A 17151-nucleotide genomic window follows, 5' to 3' on the forward strand; every position below is an offset into this window, starting at 1 on the left:
TGATGGGACCAATAAATGCATGGGAAAAGAATGAACACCGATTTTAGTGCTGTCATGTATATTTCTAAATAAAACTGCAGTATGATTACTCAAGTTTACTACAGTGTGACAAAGCCTATGCTAAATCCTAATAGTTAGGACAGTTTAATATGTCAAAAAATTAAGTGGATTCAGAAAATGAACAGTCCCCAATGAACCATTTTTATTATTGCACATTTCTTTGAATAAATGTTAGAGACACGAGGTAGAGTGTCGTTAAGAACAAGATGGTTGAAACAAAAACGAACAATTCATACAACTAAAGAAATCAAACTAAATAAATAGATGTTAGTTTTTTGTGACTTGAAAATCAAGAATGAAACATTTTCAGAACTTTTTCTACATGAAAACGTCACATTATGAACACATCGACTGGAAAACCAACAATCTGGCTGCATCAGTGCACAAACACTTAACCTAATAATTTGCTGTGTGTTATGCATGCTGCATAATCAGAGCACAGAGAAAAAAACAATCATTCAAGTCGATATTTAATACGACATTCTCGCTTATGATGAGTGGATTTAAACCTCCCCCTGAAGCAATGAGTGAAATCCTTTAGTGTTCGTTGAGTGGTGGAGCGATAAATACGTTTTATCTACAGCAATAAATATCCCCTGTAGGAAGAAACCCACTAATTAAACCTGACGGTGTGAGTATTATGCCCGTCAGTCCAGTCCGGAGCTGTTTATCTGATGCATATATGGAGATGAATTGCAGCTTGTCTGAGTAAAGATGAAATTATCTTGCAGACTTGAATCAGTGATCAAATTTAACCAACATGTGTCCGTTCTAAAAGAAACATAGAAAGAGTGAATCTATGACTGAGGCGGATAAATTTAGAATGAACTAATCTATTGGTTTTATCGGTGCCCTACAAGCAAGGATGACTTTATTTCTGCAGGGATAATTTACTTTCATTTTACTGCTTTGTTTTATAGATTTAATTTGATATATTTTACAATATTCTGTTCAATACGCTGAAGCCAGTGAATGGTCTTTTATTGTGATGTATCTTTCTATTTCTATAATGGCTGTGTAAATCTTTACACCCGTGATTTTGGATTACGTTTTGTACCTGCTGCAGCGTGACCTTGTCCTGGCCCATTAGCCACGTTGTCCACACTGATCCGCTGTAAGGCCTGCAGCAGGGCTGGCCTAAGACTTGCGCACAAATCTGTCGCAAACTCTCTTTTTCCGAGCAGAAGAACCTTTAGCACATGCAGGACATGTTCTGCAACAGGAGCTCCTCCGCCGACAACCATGTCCTGTATGAACACAGGCAAAACAAGATAAAGCTAAAAAAAGCTACTATAAAGAAAATAAGTTACAACAGCACCTATGGAAAACAGGATCGATTTTTAAATGCTAATTTAAAGGTTTACAAATTTCTAAGCTGGAGCAATAATTTATTAATCTCACCAAAAGGGTCAGCATCACGTTTGGGTGTTTCTCCATAAGAGCCAGCAGCTCTGAGGTTTCCCAGTCTGATTCCTGATTCTGCTCTTGCTGCTGTGTTTGGCTTTCTGTGTTTACATCACTCTGCTGCAAGCCAGAAGTAAAAATCAAAAAAAGACTTTTCATTATTCTGATCACAAGATCTGAAAAGAAATTAAGGTAAACTATTAAGGTTATTTTATTATTAATTGCAATATAGAGTATGCCTGAAATGATTAATTGGATTAATTGTGACTCATCAGTTATTCAAAATAATCGTCAACTAATTTTGTAATTGATTAATCATTGACTGAAGTATACACACTTAAAACCCCCGCCAAAAAAAAGTTTCGGCTACAGTTAAGCCAAAACTGTAAAAAAAAAAAAAAGTCACAATGTTGGTTTAAGATGAAAATAAAACCTTTGCCTGTAAATACGTTCAACCCAAAACTCATAAAGTGGTACAGTTTTAGCTTCACCCGGTACAAATTCTGCAAAAACAAACAAAAAAGCCTTTTAAGCACCTTTTCTGTTAAATTTGTAACTGGAAAATCGGCAGATCAGATCTGACATTCTGAGCATAAAGGGTTCAGCTTTTAATATATTGATGTATTTTTTAGCTGCATATGCATCCTTTGTTACAAATAATCAAGTGTACACTTAGAATGCATCTTTTAATTTAAGGCTTAAATGAAAAATCTGCAGAATGTACTTTAAAAAAAAATCTGATTAATCGATTAATCGCTAACTAAAACAATCGTTAGCCGCAGCTGTAATACTGTGTACGTACAGTGTCCTGCCTTGCTCCTGTCTGCGATTTCTTGGCCAACCAGAGCTCCAAGACCAGGGCGCCGTACTTCTGCGCCAGCTCTGGATAGCGCCAGATGAAGTGGAGCATCGCTGGGTGATGGCTGTAGAGGGAGGCAAAGCTCTGGCAGGATGACAGCGCTTTGCTAACGTAGTTCAAATGAGCCTAAAAAAGAAGAAAAAAAAGAAGCACGATGAAAGCAAAGGGCTTTCTTCGAGATAAATATACAAAGCACGGAGATTGCTTTTTAACTGAGCTGAGTCAGAAAAGCCTAATTTACTGTCTTCCCTGTTGATATAGCATAATCTAATCTTTCAGAAAATATTTACCTCTGAGCACTTCCAGAAAAGCTGTTTAATGCTCTTGGAAATAAAGCAGCACGCATTTCCAGATAATGTTATTTGTTCTGCTTAGCATTAGATAAAATATATTAAAGATTAAGAAGGGTGCCGGATCACGGGGAGCACGAGGAGATTTTTGTGCATAAAGATGGATAACACTTGTTAATCTTGGATTATGAGCATCCCGTTGACTTTCACTTTAATGATTTTTACATTAAATCTCGAAGAGAGATGGAGCTTCTGCTGATCTTTGCCTCTGTGCGCAGGAAATCCATCAGTCTGGGTACCGTCGTACTGATAAAACCCGGACACAATAAAACAGCGCTGGCTGCCATTAAAGCTTTCACGAAGAAAGCAGAGTGATTAAATATTTTCCTTAGAATGTGAGAGCTGAGTCAGTGAACAAAAAAAAAGAAAAGGAGTCTATTTATAGCTCAGACTATTTGACATGGCTTGAAAATGCAATTGTTGGGGTGGAATAATGGCTTAGTAGATAAAAATGCTGGAAATAATTACTTTAGCTTCTATAGTGCCTTAAAGAGAGCGCTTTATGGAAATTTTTACTACTTTGGTTGATAACACACATTTGAATGTGTGAATCAATTCAAATTGACAGCTCTATGAATAAACCGTTCATCTTCTCTTTTTGTTTCGTAAAACCACAGGTTGGTGGTCAGAGGAGCCGTCAGCATCTTTTCAGGCGTTGCAGTGACAAGTCTCTTGTACTTGGGAGCGAAGCATATAGAAGCAGAAATTGTAGTCGGTGATTTTAGAGAAGAGTTTTGGATACAATTCGAATGACAAACCTACATTTTCATTAACTGAGCAATACTGCGAGAGCTCTGGTACATGCAAATAAGCTTGTTAGTGCTTGTTAGTGCCGTTTACAAACTGCCGCGTTGCTGGAGAAGTGTTTCCATTTCAGTTTTGCGAAATACGCAAATTTAAATATGGCTGAAAAACAACCTCATCTTGGTGCAAAAACCTTTCATCGAAAAATATACCTTTTTTTTTTATTGATTGTGCAGCAGTGGCAAATTTATTTTTGCGATTCCAATTTACACAATTTTATCGTCACTGAAAACGAAGCTAGTGAGATATTTTAGATATTCTGCACCTTGACTTCAGTTCAAAAACACAGATAAATTAATGTAGCAAAAAAAATATTACTAGAACGGCTGAACTGGGTTTAATGCTGTACTGCTGATAGAAGGTGAAGACTGGAGATAAACGCTCAACGCTAAAAATCATTTCCACGGTGGGCAAATTTATGAAACCAACTTATTGCACATTTTAATAAAAAAATAAATAAATACATGCAACGTTTTCACATTACTTGTATAAAATTTTTTTAAATAATTCAGCAAAATATTAATATTTTTTCACATCTAAGGACCCGGACATTTGAGTCGTGTACGCTCGAGAGTTTGAAGCCTCGTTTCCTGAACCAAAACCTCAGCATTGAGGCCATTATTAAAAAGGGAGCAACAAAGCCAAACAGTGAAGTCGATGAAGTTGTGCATTGCAGCAGACAAAGAACAACAATGTGTCCTTCTCTGTTTGGTGAGCTGATCAGTTACCCCGTCGAGACTCGGGCTCCTGTCTTGGGTCACTGCCAGCAAGTAGAGGGCAGAGCGGAGGACAGAGCGGGGAAGGACGCAGTCGCCCTGCTCCTGCACCGACTGCAGCAACACCACCACGCTGGAGAACACGGCCTGGTCCGGGAGCAGCCTGGGTCACACAAACAAGCACAGCAATGCCACGACCTACCGACTCACAGGATCGCAAACACAGCCTCTGTTTTGGACTTTTATGAGATTACAGACACACAGGTGTGTGAAAAAGCTACCAAAGTCCGTCTCTACTGGTTTCTACAAGACAGAAACACACAAAAACAGATCCAGGTAGGAAGGTTTCAGACACTCTAAGCAGAGACAGAATCAACTCTCAGCCTCCAAATAAAATGTAGATCTACTAGTTGTAAATCTTGGTGAGATCACAAAAAAGGCAAGGAGAGGCTTTTACTGCCCTACCCTGGAGGTAAAGCTACAGAAAGACAGATAAAACTTTTAAAAGGACAAACAAACATTTCTGAGGGCCATAAAACATCTACTTGAGAAACACAGTGAGTGTGCTGGAGCAGTCTGGCAGAAATATAAACCTGAACAGACACGTCGTGACAGACGGTTTTATTTCTCACCCTGCACCGTTAAACGCAACCTTGAGAATGTCAACCATGCAAATAATGTTTTAGAGAGAGTTCTCTGTAATACGGCAACACTGAATTACAGTTGAAGCGAGGTTGATAAACAACATTTACACTTTTTACACTCTGTACCTTTTTAAAAATGTTGCCACATTAAGATCAATATTGTAAAGAAACCAACATAAAGAAGGGTTTGAATGTAGCTGCATTTCCATATCTAATGTCTTGCAAAACCGATTCATCACTAATGTTGGGGGGCGAGGGAATCGCAATTTGAGGTGTTTCCATTAAATAAAAAACACAATTAAAATCATATAAGTTTGTTTACGTGATAAGACATGCCGTGCCACGATAATCCAACTACTTCCTGTTGTCTTCTTCATGATTTGGCAACATCCAGTTGTTGATCATGTGACTCATGTGATGCAAAAAAATTGTTTCCTTTGCTCTTTTGCAAAATAAACCAATTTTGATTTGGCCAAAAAAACAAAAACAAAAAAACACCTCATCCTAGCGCCAGAACCTTTTATCAAAAAAGGAGAGTTTTTCCAAAATCAGCTTTTCTCCATGAAGCAAATTTATTTTCAAAATCTCAAACTGTGCAGATATATGGTCATTGGAAACATAGCTTGTGAGGGAAATTAAAGTCTCTTGGTTTTTTCTTTAACAATTAAAACGTGTGAAATGTTCAGCATCCAGTTGTACTCACCTCTCCTTTACTCTGGTACCTCAAAATAAAATCCAGCACAAACAATTGCATTAAAATAAATTGACCTAAACTGTAAATAGAGTCAATCAGGGCATAATTTAACTCCAGTTTAAAAACAGCTGCTCTATGAAGCTATTTGCTAGTGAACGTCAGTCAATAACATCGAAACTTCCCAAAAAGCATTTGTGGAGATAAATACTAAAGGCCCAGTCATAATCTCTGGGGCACATTCAGCAACATTAAAGTCTCTGCAACTTTAACGTTCTGACAATAAACTATAGCAAAGATGAATGTTTTCTCCACTAGCAGGGAGCAGAACAAAGTTTGGTGACTTTGTTCTGTACTGTACTTTTCCAATTGATTCCCGCAGCACAGTTAATATAGTTCTCCCCAGAGAAACTCGGCAGTCAGTAAATGACTTTCCTGATCAAAGACTCCTTTTGTAGCAGTGCAGCAGCACTGCATGTAGCTATAGGCGGCCAGTCTGAACTTCCATTGCTTTTCTTATTAAACTACTCTCCACGAGAGACTGGATAAGAAAGGCCGGTTCTCACTGTACTCTGAAATAATTATTTGTTCGTGACATTTAAATAAAACACCACAAGGCGGTCTGTGCTGCAGATTGTGTGTGGATTACGTTCTGGTACGGCAACCGACTCGCAGGAACAGTTTGCAACATGTGGTAAGAACGGCTAAAAGAGCGCCAACACCGTCTCACTCTTCTCCTTGGAGATCATTTTCAAGGAGAGAAAAGCTTTCTGATGCAATAAAAAAAGGTTTTCTATTGGAAAAAAAGAAATAAAAACTCTCCATGTAAAAGAAGATATTGCTCAATAGAATCAAGAACAATGTGTTATAGCTTCAGTTTACAGGAAAACTTAATGTTTCTTTTATTCTGTACTCAGCATGGTCAGGGAAGAAGAAAGCGCTAAAAAACAAAATGCTATTACACATCCCCAAAGTGTTTCCAAAACACGATTAAAGCCATAAATTATAGTTTGTTTGTTTTTTAGTTTCATGGCTTGAAGGTATTTGCTGTAGTCAATAACATGAATAATTTTACCTGTCTCCTTGCTTCAGAGCCAGGTAGAGCATCATCACCAGGCAGTACTGGACAGCCCTCGGTTCTTGATATTCACACAGCAGAGACGGCCAGTCTGACAGGTGACAGCGCAGAGCTGAAAGGCTGCACTGCAGAAAAGTTTCCACCTCATCAAAGTCTGGGGATGAGGAATAAAATACCAACAAGGGATGTTTAGACATCAATTCTTATGACCAAATATATATATATTGGTGTAAATAGAGGGCAGCAGAAACACCTATTTACTGCAGATTCACTGCAGCTTATTGCCACTGCTAAAGTCCTGGGTAGGAAAACCTGTGAGGTTGTGCTGATTTGTCACTTTTCCAATATTTTCTGGCAAAACCATAAATTAGGTCAATTATCTGTCTCTTTAGAGAACAATGCTGTCATGGACGTGAGAAATCGATATCTGTATTGCAGAGGAACCGTAACGTGAGCAGCAAACAATAGGTGCTTTAATAAAGGTAACGCACGGCGGAAAGATGAAGATTTAAACATTTTAGAGCTTTTTGAATTCTTTTAAACACTTTCACCCAGTGTTTGTCGTCAGATGTTGCTGTGGCAACACCCATCTATTGATGATCAAAATGGATTTCTGCAAGATTTGCTACGTTCAATTTAAGATAATTGAGATTTAGATCTTAAACTGATTAAAAAACGTAAGATATCAACTTCTGGGAAATAAAATGATCTGACATGTGATTCCATAACCTTTTGTTAGGCTTCAGTCAACAACCAAAGACAAACATGTAAATATTTGCTTTTTATGACAAGTGATCATGCTTTGGAATACTGTCAGAAATGTTTGGAGTTTAATCCCTTAAACTATGAAAAAACTGTTTTGCAACCAAACTTTCACAAAGTTTCACAAGCAGCAGAAGTCAGGTGGCATAAATGTGATCACATTTTAACCAATACTTTACCAAAACCACCTTTGATTTATGTTCAGTCTTCTTTTGTAGGAGTCTAAAAGCGTCTTACATCTTAACAATATTAATCTAGAAGTTCTTCGACTCAGATTATGAGCACACTTCATAATCTGAGTTGAAGCTGCCTTTGGCTGACTTCAATGATTTTCTGTCAGATTTAGCTTTAAAATCTGGCTGCGTCATCCCAAAACATTCATTTTCTTCTGGTGATGCCAAAATGTTACCAGCTCTGACATGAGCTCTGACTCACAGTGATGATAAAAATAAAAATCCCTCTTTCATCATCAGTAAGTGCTGATGAATTCAGCAAAACTGAGGAAAAATAAAAACTATATTGATGCAGCCACCACATTTCACTGCTGCTGTTTTTGTGCCAAACATATATTTTAGAAATATAGCAAAAGGCTGGAGGTCGGTTTCATTGGATTGTAGCGCGTTCTACCACGAGGTTTGTGTAAAGATTTGAGGCCGGCCCTGGATCTTTTCTGCTGATGAAAATGCTCGCTGCACAGTAATGGAGAACGCAGGAGGATGTCGTCACATGTAAAACAGGAAAGGTGGTAATCAGAAATTCCTGTTGCTACTTCAGCGCTGCTGTCGGTCTCTTAGCAGTCTCCCCGGCCAGTTTCAGGCTTCTGGTTTTATTAGTTATGGAGAACGGTACTTCCATGCAGGCGAGAGGTAAAGGAGATGAATCTGAAGTGGCTCTTACAAGATATTACAATGCTGCATCTCGCTCACTCTCCATAAAGTAGGAAAAACACATTATGCTTTGCACAGTGTTGCATCTTCAGATGTAGCTCAGACCAAACAGCTGCAAAAACACGCAGGATTGATGCAGACTGTGGAAACCTCTATTTTCAGAGTAAACCAAGCTTCAAACTCTAAAAGTAGACATAAAAAAAAAACAAAAACAGATCAGATGAGATGAACCTAAATACTGCAGCTTTAGCAAAAGGATCTAAATGAGGGAATGTCAGGAACGTTAAACTAATAAAAGTATTAATATTAAGTATTAAAGGCTGTGAACATCGACGCCACCTGTTTTGTTTTTTTTAATTTTCACATTTTCAGCATAATAATTTCAGCCAGACTCAGAAATAGTTTCCTCTAAGCTGAGTTCAATATTTTTACTGAACATCTTAATAGTTCAATATTGCTTTTGTTATTGCCTCTTGTATATCAATATGTTATTTATCTTATATTTATTCCATTTTTTTCTACAACTACACCAGTAAAACATGAATGTACGTATACGTACATATAGTCACACTTATCATCTTCTGTTTACTCCAGTAGCAAAGCAACAACATTTCACTGTCAAGTTTTCTTTCTCAGTAAGACAAAAGGAGTCCAAGTCTAAAACGTTTTTTTTCTGTTGAATTTTACATAGTAAATGTCACATTTCGTGTGAAAGAAAGGAACTTCAATATTCCTGCTTGAATCCGATCCTTTTAGCTGATTACTGGGTGTTTACTGCTTTAAAATAAGAGACTAAATCCACACATATGACCGTATTGTTATATTTAAAATATATATAGTATTAATTCCTTGAAACATATAAGGTTGTTTTAAGGGATGATGATAGAAGGGCTTTTTGTCATTTATATACCAGGTTTGAAAAAGAAACAAATCTACAATAAAAGATTTTGTTAATATATGTCTTCTGGATATCCATGTTATAATGATTTAGGTTATTCACAGCAACAAATATTTCACTTAGAGGGGTTTAAGCTTCATAAGGAGAAGGATAAATGCAGAACAAACCTGCAGAAATCTACGAGTGAATAAATTGACTGGAACAGCCACAGAGTTTAACAAAAAAGAAAATCCATGATTTAGGATCTTGAGAAAAAGGCAAAGCGTGTTGAGTTGTATAACAGCAACAGTGCTTCATAAAAAATAAGGAGAAAAAAAGACAGATTTAACACATTTTTTTTAGCAGAAATTGAGCTTTATATAAAGGCAAACAGAAGACTGAAGAGTTTTGATTATTGCAGAGAGAATGGAGTGAGACAAGAGCAGGAAAGGACAGAAGAAGAGGAAGACTAAAAATAGAGACAAACATGAATGAGTGGATTCTAAAACAAAGGCAAGGAGGGAAATAAAACACCTGAATCAAGGAGACTGAAGATGGTGCAGATAGCAGTGATAAAAGTGGCAAGGCAGAAAATGGAGCAAACAAAACTCCAGCTCACACTGCTCACACACACACACACACACACACACACACACACACACACGCACACACGCACGCACACACACACACAACTCCAGACATGCATAACAGTGATACATGCTTACTGATACACATCTTACATCTTGCTGCTTGGAAGAAATATTTTACTGAACAGTGTAACGCGTCCCCTGGGGACAGCTGCAGACACCGAGATGCTTTTGCACATTTTACCTTTTATTTGGCAGCAACGTGGAAAGTGTGAAAGCAGGAACAGTGATGACTTTGATTCTGTTCTGGTTTTCATTCTTGTCGTTTAGATCCATGCTGTACAAAAGTATACTGATGTTTCTCCTGCATGGACGTCTCAGGGCATGCTCACACATTCAATATGAATGTGACCTTGTGAACTTTACCTAAGAGCGTCGACAGTCGGTTTGTGTTGGGTGTTTTTTTTTGGCCGTGCTGCTTTTAACACACTTTCACTTCTTGCTTTGCGTTATGTACAGTGCCTTGCAAAAGTATGCAAACCCTTTAAGCTTCTCCACATTTAAGTGTGGCATATATTCAGCTTTAATGTTCTAGGTCTTACTGTCTCAGTAAGCAATGTGTCATTTAATCGCATGATCAATTAAAACAAGCTAAATTTCCATTTACATGGTTTGTTGTTTTTTTCTTTATACCAAAAAAATGGATGACCAGAGAGACTTCAGTCTGGCGCTTTGGTCTTTTTTGAAGGACAGTTTTCTTTACAGAGACTTTCCAATTCATTTTATTTGTTTAGTTTATTTAGTTTGAATATTTAAAATGTCTTCCAGTTCCAGTGTTAAATGTTCATCATTTATCTTTGAGAGTGCGTTCTTGCATGATTATGCCATTACTTGAAAATGGTCTAAAAGCAACAATATTATCGTTTATCGCTATAACGTCTGGGACAATTTATCGTCCAGTAAAAGTCTTTATTGTGACAGGCCTAGCCTTCAAAATTGGTGTGTTGCCATTTAATCCCAGTATTTCTTTAGCTTGCCCATATCTTCTGCAGTAAACTTTACTTAAGAAAGAAAACAGCTTTTTTTCAGCAGTGGAGTCTTGCACAGTGAGCTTGCATGGAGGTAATTGCATTTGAGTGCATCACTTATTATGTCCCTGCCAATTCCTTGTCTTTCTGAAGCGCTATTAGCATCTCTGTACAGCTGTACAGCAGTTAAAGACGGCTCTGCAAACCACTGAACCGGTGGAGGTAAAAAGGCACACCACACTTTTAAATGTTTTTATTTGTAAGAAAAAAAAACGTCCTTTTCCTTTCACCTCAAAGTTAGGCACCATTTTTGCTTTGGTCAACCACACCAAATCTCAATAAAACACATTTAAATTTGCGGTTGCAGGCTGGCACACCATGGCAAAGTTCAAGGGGTGTGAATATTTTTTGCAAGGCGCTGCACACCACCAGCAACCACATAAGTTTACAGTCAGCAGCATCTAGATTTACTTCACACTTTTCTTAAATATAAAAAAAACTCTCGTCCAACAAGCTGTAACTCTAGACAACACACAGTAAAATCACATTATTGTCATTAGTTCCTAATTGACTTTGTGCACTGTGGTGTGACCGTGTATGCAAGCTGTGTATACCGTGACTGGAGCCACAGGGAGGGTCTGACTGGAAGAGGAGACACATGCTGAGTTTCTGCAGAAAACCACAGCAAGCTGCGTTCAGATTTGGGTTCCTGCAACAATTCAGATGGGAGAAACGTTGACAAAACTCAGAATATAACCATGAGTGCAGAAGATCACAGCAGAAAACAACTGCAGAAACATCGTCTCCTCTTTGGGAAGCTAAGGAATACATGTGCACCCAGTGAAAGGCTGATATATGGAAGACTGAACTGTGAGACACAGGACAGGATGTGCTTTCACACAGCCCTGTTCAACATGAAAGACACACCGAGTGTGTAGTTCACTTTCATTACAGCTCAGAGCAGGGGGGGACCTGAAGCCTTCTTCAACCACAACCGCCGTCGCACACAGCAGCACAAACGTGCAGCCTCGGACACATGCGAATAGCAGTCAATATGCTTACATATTAGACAGATAATGTTGAAACTGCAGGTGCAACACGTTTCTGAAAAAGCTATTTCTGAATCCGCAGTCACGTTTCAGTTTTTTTTTTTATTGTAATTGTGTCAACGAGTTCTGACTGAAGACACAGAACATGAACACCTCCACGACTAAACGGCGTCGTTTTGTTGATTGCTGTTTATGAGCGTCCCCCCGTCTCTGTGTAGTCTGCGGGTGTACCTGTTTCCTGCACAGAGGAGGGCTTTATGCTCCACCGCCAGCCGATAGAAACCAGAAGACACTGGAGGGGTGAGAAGGTGAGGAGGAGAGCAATTATCCGACAATGAGACAACGGTAATTATTCCAGGGACTCCAGGATGTCTTCTAGGACGATCCACAGCTTGTGTCTTTAACTTTTAACTTCCTGTGAGACACAATGTCTTCTACTTTGTTGTGTTTCACTTCCAAGCAAGAAAACAAGCTTGTCCACTAACGTTTGTTTTTAAAGTGGGATTTGAATAGTTCCTTACACCAATAAACTATCATGAGAGCTGTTGAGTTTTAGTCAATTGTAACTTGTTCAGCTTTTTATGAAGTACTTCATCATAATACCTTGCAGGAATGTTTCAGTTTTATTTTCTTAACAAAATTATAACAGGCCAGTTTAAATGGTTTCACCATAAAGCTGAAAATCCTTCGGACAAGGTTGTTTGCTTCCTGTAAGTGAAATACTACGGCCAGCGTACGGCATGCCGGAAACAAGAAAAAGTCAATGGAAGAAGCAATAATGAACCAAATTTGACATGTAATGAAATGTAATTTGAGACCTTGTGTGAGAAATCTGGGCTTATTTAAGATTTCCTGATGCCTAAGATTGGGATGATTAAATTTGACGCTTTTGAAAGCCCTGAAGGCTCTGGGTAAAACTGCTCTGGGTCTCATAATTGAAGTGTGCCTTTATATTTCATCCTCTAGATGTGTGAAATTGATAGAGACATACCCAACAGACTCGCAATATCAAAATAAAAAAAACCTTCAGAAAGATGGTAAAATTAAAACGGACATGTTTATATCACTCTAAACTAGCGGTTCTCAACGTGGGCGGTACCGCCCCCCAGGGGGCGTTCAGAGGACGGCAGGGGGCGCTGGCGGACATTTTTACAAAAGGGGGGTGCGGGGATGCCTTTGGGGGGCGTTTGTTCGAAGGCAAACTTTACACCTAAAATGCACAACAATACCAGTTTAGACTTCGAGCAACTTGGTAAAACTGTATTGTGTAACATTAAATCATGCTTGGCTGCAACGGTATCGATGGCAGCTCTTCTTCTATTCAGTGTTTGTAGCTTCATGGCGCAGCTCCGCTCCGCATCAGATCAGCGTTACACCGGCTGATGACGCTGCTGTGATTCACTTTGTCTGGTATTTACGTAGGCTATATGTTTTGGCAGTTCTGTGATCATGTCAAAGCAGCAATTTATATTAAAAAGTGTTTTATTTCCGTTTGAAAGCTGCCCGCTTCCATGGGAGGACAACAGAAAATCGCTCTTATAAACATATAATTACTAAAATCACGATACCCTCACTTTGTATCTCTCTGAAAAATGAACCCATTTAAATAAAGAAATCCCTCCATGGGTGATACCACGATAGAGAGCGTTCATTTTATAGCGTTAACACGGTGCTGTAAGTGGTCCGGTATAAAACGGGTTTGATGGAACAACGGTACCACAGCACTTTTAAATTTCAATAATCAGAATACCGAAATTGTTTCCGTTGTTTTAAAAGGTTTATGTCGGTCTGCCTTTTCCCCATCGATATGTTTCTCAACCGCCCTGCAGCTTAGGGAGTTAAAAAAAACACAAAAAAAACGCCGTGCACATTGTGCAAAACTCTGAAACATGAGAGGCGGGAAAAACGGAGCGACGAACTAGATGTGAATTATGGCATAAAAACAGAGAATCCGACGCTGAACAGTGAAAAATCAACACATGATGTGAAACATGACGATTAGGCGGCGCAGCAGATGATGAGTGAAAATTACTGATGGTCAATAAACGATAAAATAAATTTAGCAACAAGACAGAAACTAAAGTGGACATAGCAATAAACCAAGAGGATAATACTAATCAAATGAAACTAAATGGAAATGAATGAAGAACAAAATGCAAGAATAAACTTGCATTTTACTCTCAAGAATTCCTCTGGTCTTGCCATACCAGAGGAATAAACTGGTATGGCAAGACCTTTCGAGAAATAATTAATACAGAGGACTGTATGGCAAGAATAAACAGACACTATTTCAGATAAAAGGTAAAATAATAATGTTGAAGTGCCATGGGTAGGGGCGCAACTACACATTATTCAGGTGGATGCGAAATTGGCAGCCCCCACGAAGGAGCGTAGAAACATACGCTCGCCTCCCCCCCAACCCCCCTCCTCCAGACGCCGATACGTTTAGGCAAAACTCGCTACATTTACCCCATTATGTGCGCGAGGCGAAGGAGCGTAAGGCACGCTGAAGTGTACGGGAAAACATAATCCGTGCGCCGATTCAAAACATCTACAATAATGATAGTAACATTAATAATAAAATAATTGTCAGTGCACAGTAACCTACAAATTTTTTGGTGGGGGGCGGTGAGGGACCTGGATAAAGGCTAGGGGGCCGCTGGCCCGAAAAAGGTTGAGAAACACTGCTCTAAACCAAACTTTGTGACTGAAACTTATAAAGAAAAGCATCAGGTGAAACATGAAGAGAGACATCTGTTGAATTAGTAACGCGCAGAATAAATCCAACTAGGTTTATAGTACATATGTAGCATTCATACTTTACATGTGAAGCGCTATTTTGAAGTTGAAGGCATTTTGAAGGATCAGAGTGAAATGTGGCCTCAGCAGTCCACTAAAAAGGTTGCAGGGTGGTGAAAACATGCTCTGCTAAGGGTTTTCTTCTTCCGTTTTATGGAAACATTCTACATCAATCCTGCAGAACACGGTTTGGTTCTTCTCTACATTGTTTTAGACAAAGCTGCCTTTCTGGTGAGATGCCGACTTCTCTTTAACAACTGAGGCTGATTGTATTCATTGACGGCTTAGTTTGAATTTCTTTTTAGTTTTTGAAGGAAGCAGGTCAGCAGCAAGTACTAAGGTTTCTGCTGCCATTTACACAGGCACAAAAATAAACATTAATATTAGAGGTTAATATTAGATTGTATAACAATTACAGTTAAACTTAAACATGTTGCGTCTGCTTTCACATGCATGATTTAAACTTATATTTAAAGCTCTGAAACATGAAAATCAGAGTTTAATTTAAAACATATGTCACTGTCAGACAGTAAGGGGTCACTACAACGCATAAAGAAAATTATATTAATTCAATACTTTGATATGAACACTGAAAAGCCACTTTATTAATTGTTCAGCTGTTTATCAAAAATAGCAAAGCAGCCAATCACACTGCAGCAACTCAATTCGTTCACATGACGCACTGTGTGATAAAATGCAAAACATTTTAAAGTGGGTTCGTAACCATGACAATACGTTACAATTGCCTCCACAGTGAGCTGATCTCCAACCAATGCAGAACCTCATTGAAGAAAGAATGGGATATTTGTGCCAAAAAAGGCCTGTCACGGTTTGTGGCGTTTCTAACACCTTGTTGAATTTATGTAGCAAAGAATTACAGCAGGTCTGAAACCTAAAGGGTTAACACGGTAATAACAAAGTGAACTTAATAAAGTGGCCAGTGTGTGTGAATTTAATTGAAATGCTTTTTTTTTTTTTATCAGAGAGGAGCTTTCAGTTGGAAGAAGCAAAACTTTCAAGATGAATAAATGTACAAACTAAAAGAAACCGAGATTTACCAAGTCATCATACGTCATTTACTTTAACTCAGAAATTAAAGTAGATCTGGTTATAAATAGCAATACATAGGTAAATATTTTTTTGTACTTGACTAAGACGTTGGGTTAGAGTTTACATCTGATAGCCTTAAAAACGTACAAGAGGTATTCACCTATTTTATGTTGTGTATTTTTATTTAATTATTATTTTTGCAGAAATTAGTTTTCACCTTCAAACTAAAGGGGTTTTGTTGTAATTTCTTTTGCCAAAAAAGCCAAACTGAGTTGATCATGATTTGTTTGTAAAAGCAATAAAAAGGCTAAAACATCCGAGACACTATATAAATCCCATTACATGTCAAAGGTCAGCATTGCTTGAACGTCCTTCACATTACAGTGGATTTTTACTAACTTTTCATAAAGTTAAAACTACCTCACAACTACTTGAAAACAAAACATTTGTCTGAAAAACTGCTACATCTTTCACTTCCTACACAGTTATGAAGCTCACCCAGTTTTTTTGCAAACTGTGGCATTAAAGATGGAAGAAGGACAAACTGCGACCAAAGGATGGAGTAGAGCGACTCCAGGATCTGGGCGCTAGGCGGACCGTCGCATGTCTTCTGTGGGGTGAGACGCAAAAAAAGGTTCCAGGAACAGAATAGTTACAACACAAACATCGATAAACATTCACCATGTTGTTCTATGTTTGATTAATAAGACTGAGATCTAGGAATGAACCAATTAGGCTGCTGCTGGTCAGCATGGATTTGCCATGACCTTTAACATTTTCACCTGCCGTTTCCATTTCTGATTCGTTTTTATAAGAACTTTAAAACATAAATGGAAGACAGAGCAACACATTCCTTTGATTGGGTTTTCATTTTCAAACCAACAAGAAGGAATTGCGACTTCTTTGGTATTTATAATCATCTTCCTAACCTTTACATTCTTTTTATTCAACTAAAACCAAAAAGGGCAGCATTTAGGCAGAAAGTAATGTCATAATAACAGATTAATAAATTGTCCAAGAAGTTATTGCGATAAACGATTGTCATTTTGAGACCATGTTAAAGTAATATAAGGGTAAAGGCATTATAATTCAAGTTCACTCTCAAAAATCAGCAAACTTTAAATTCTAATGAATATTTAACACTGGAACTGGAAAACATTTTGAATATCAAAATAAATAAACAAAACAACAGAAACGACTAATAAAATGAATTATGGAGTCTCCGTAAACAAAACTGTCCTTCAACAGAAAAAAGAAGGTTTTAGTTGAAATATAAATAGAATATACTTTATTGTCTCTTAGAGGAAATTGATGCACCAGAGTGAAGACTTTTGTCATCCAGTTTTTGGTAGGAAGAGAGAAACGATAAATCATGCAAATGGAAGTCATTGAGCTCGCTGTAATTTATCATGCAATTAGGTGATTTATTGTTTATTGTGACGGGCCTAGGCAAGAGTTTTTAAGTAATGATGCATGGATGAACTGGGGGAAACCAGTTGATTATCA

General features: G+C 38.1%; 1 protein-coding gene across 2 annotated transcripts in view; it reads right to left on the reverse strand.

Moving 5' to 3' along the window:
- Positions 1-17151, reverse strand: part of LOC103468528 (meiosis inhibitor protein 1) — a 67304-nt gene that overhangs the window by 22914 nt on the left and 27239 nt on the right. For both annotated transcript variants that reach the window (XM_081609725.1, XM_081609726.1), the window contains exons 15-22: positions 16144-16255; positions 12028-12088; positions 11362-11456; positions 6604-6760; positions 4206-4356; positions 2267-2449; positions 1462-1584; positions 1118-1307 (exon numbers count right to left, since the gene is read on the reverse strand). In XM_081609725.1, the coding sequence (XP_081465851.1) occupies positions 1118-1307; positions 1462-1584; positions 2267-2449; positions 4206-4356; positions 6604-6760; positions 11362-11456; positions 12028-12088; positions 16144-16255 (1072 nt within the window). The remainder of the gene's footprint in view (positions 1-1117; positions 1308-1461; positions 1585-2266; positions 2450-4205; positions 4357-6603; positions 6761-11361; positions 11457-12027; positions 12089-16143; positions 16256-17151) is intronic.

Source organism: Poecilia reticulata, chromosome 8, assembly GCF_904066995.2.
Source record: "Poecilia reticulata chromosome 8, P_reticulata-male-v2, whole genome shotgun sequence".
In the NCBI taxonomy this organism is placed as follows: domain Eukaryota; kingdom Metazoa; phylum Chordata; class Actinopteri; order Cyprinodontiformes; family Poeciliidae; genus Poecilia; species Poecilia reticulata.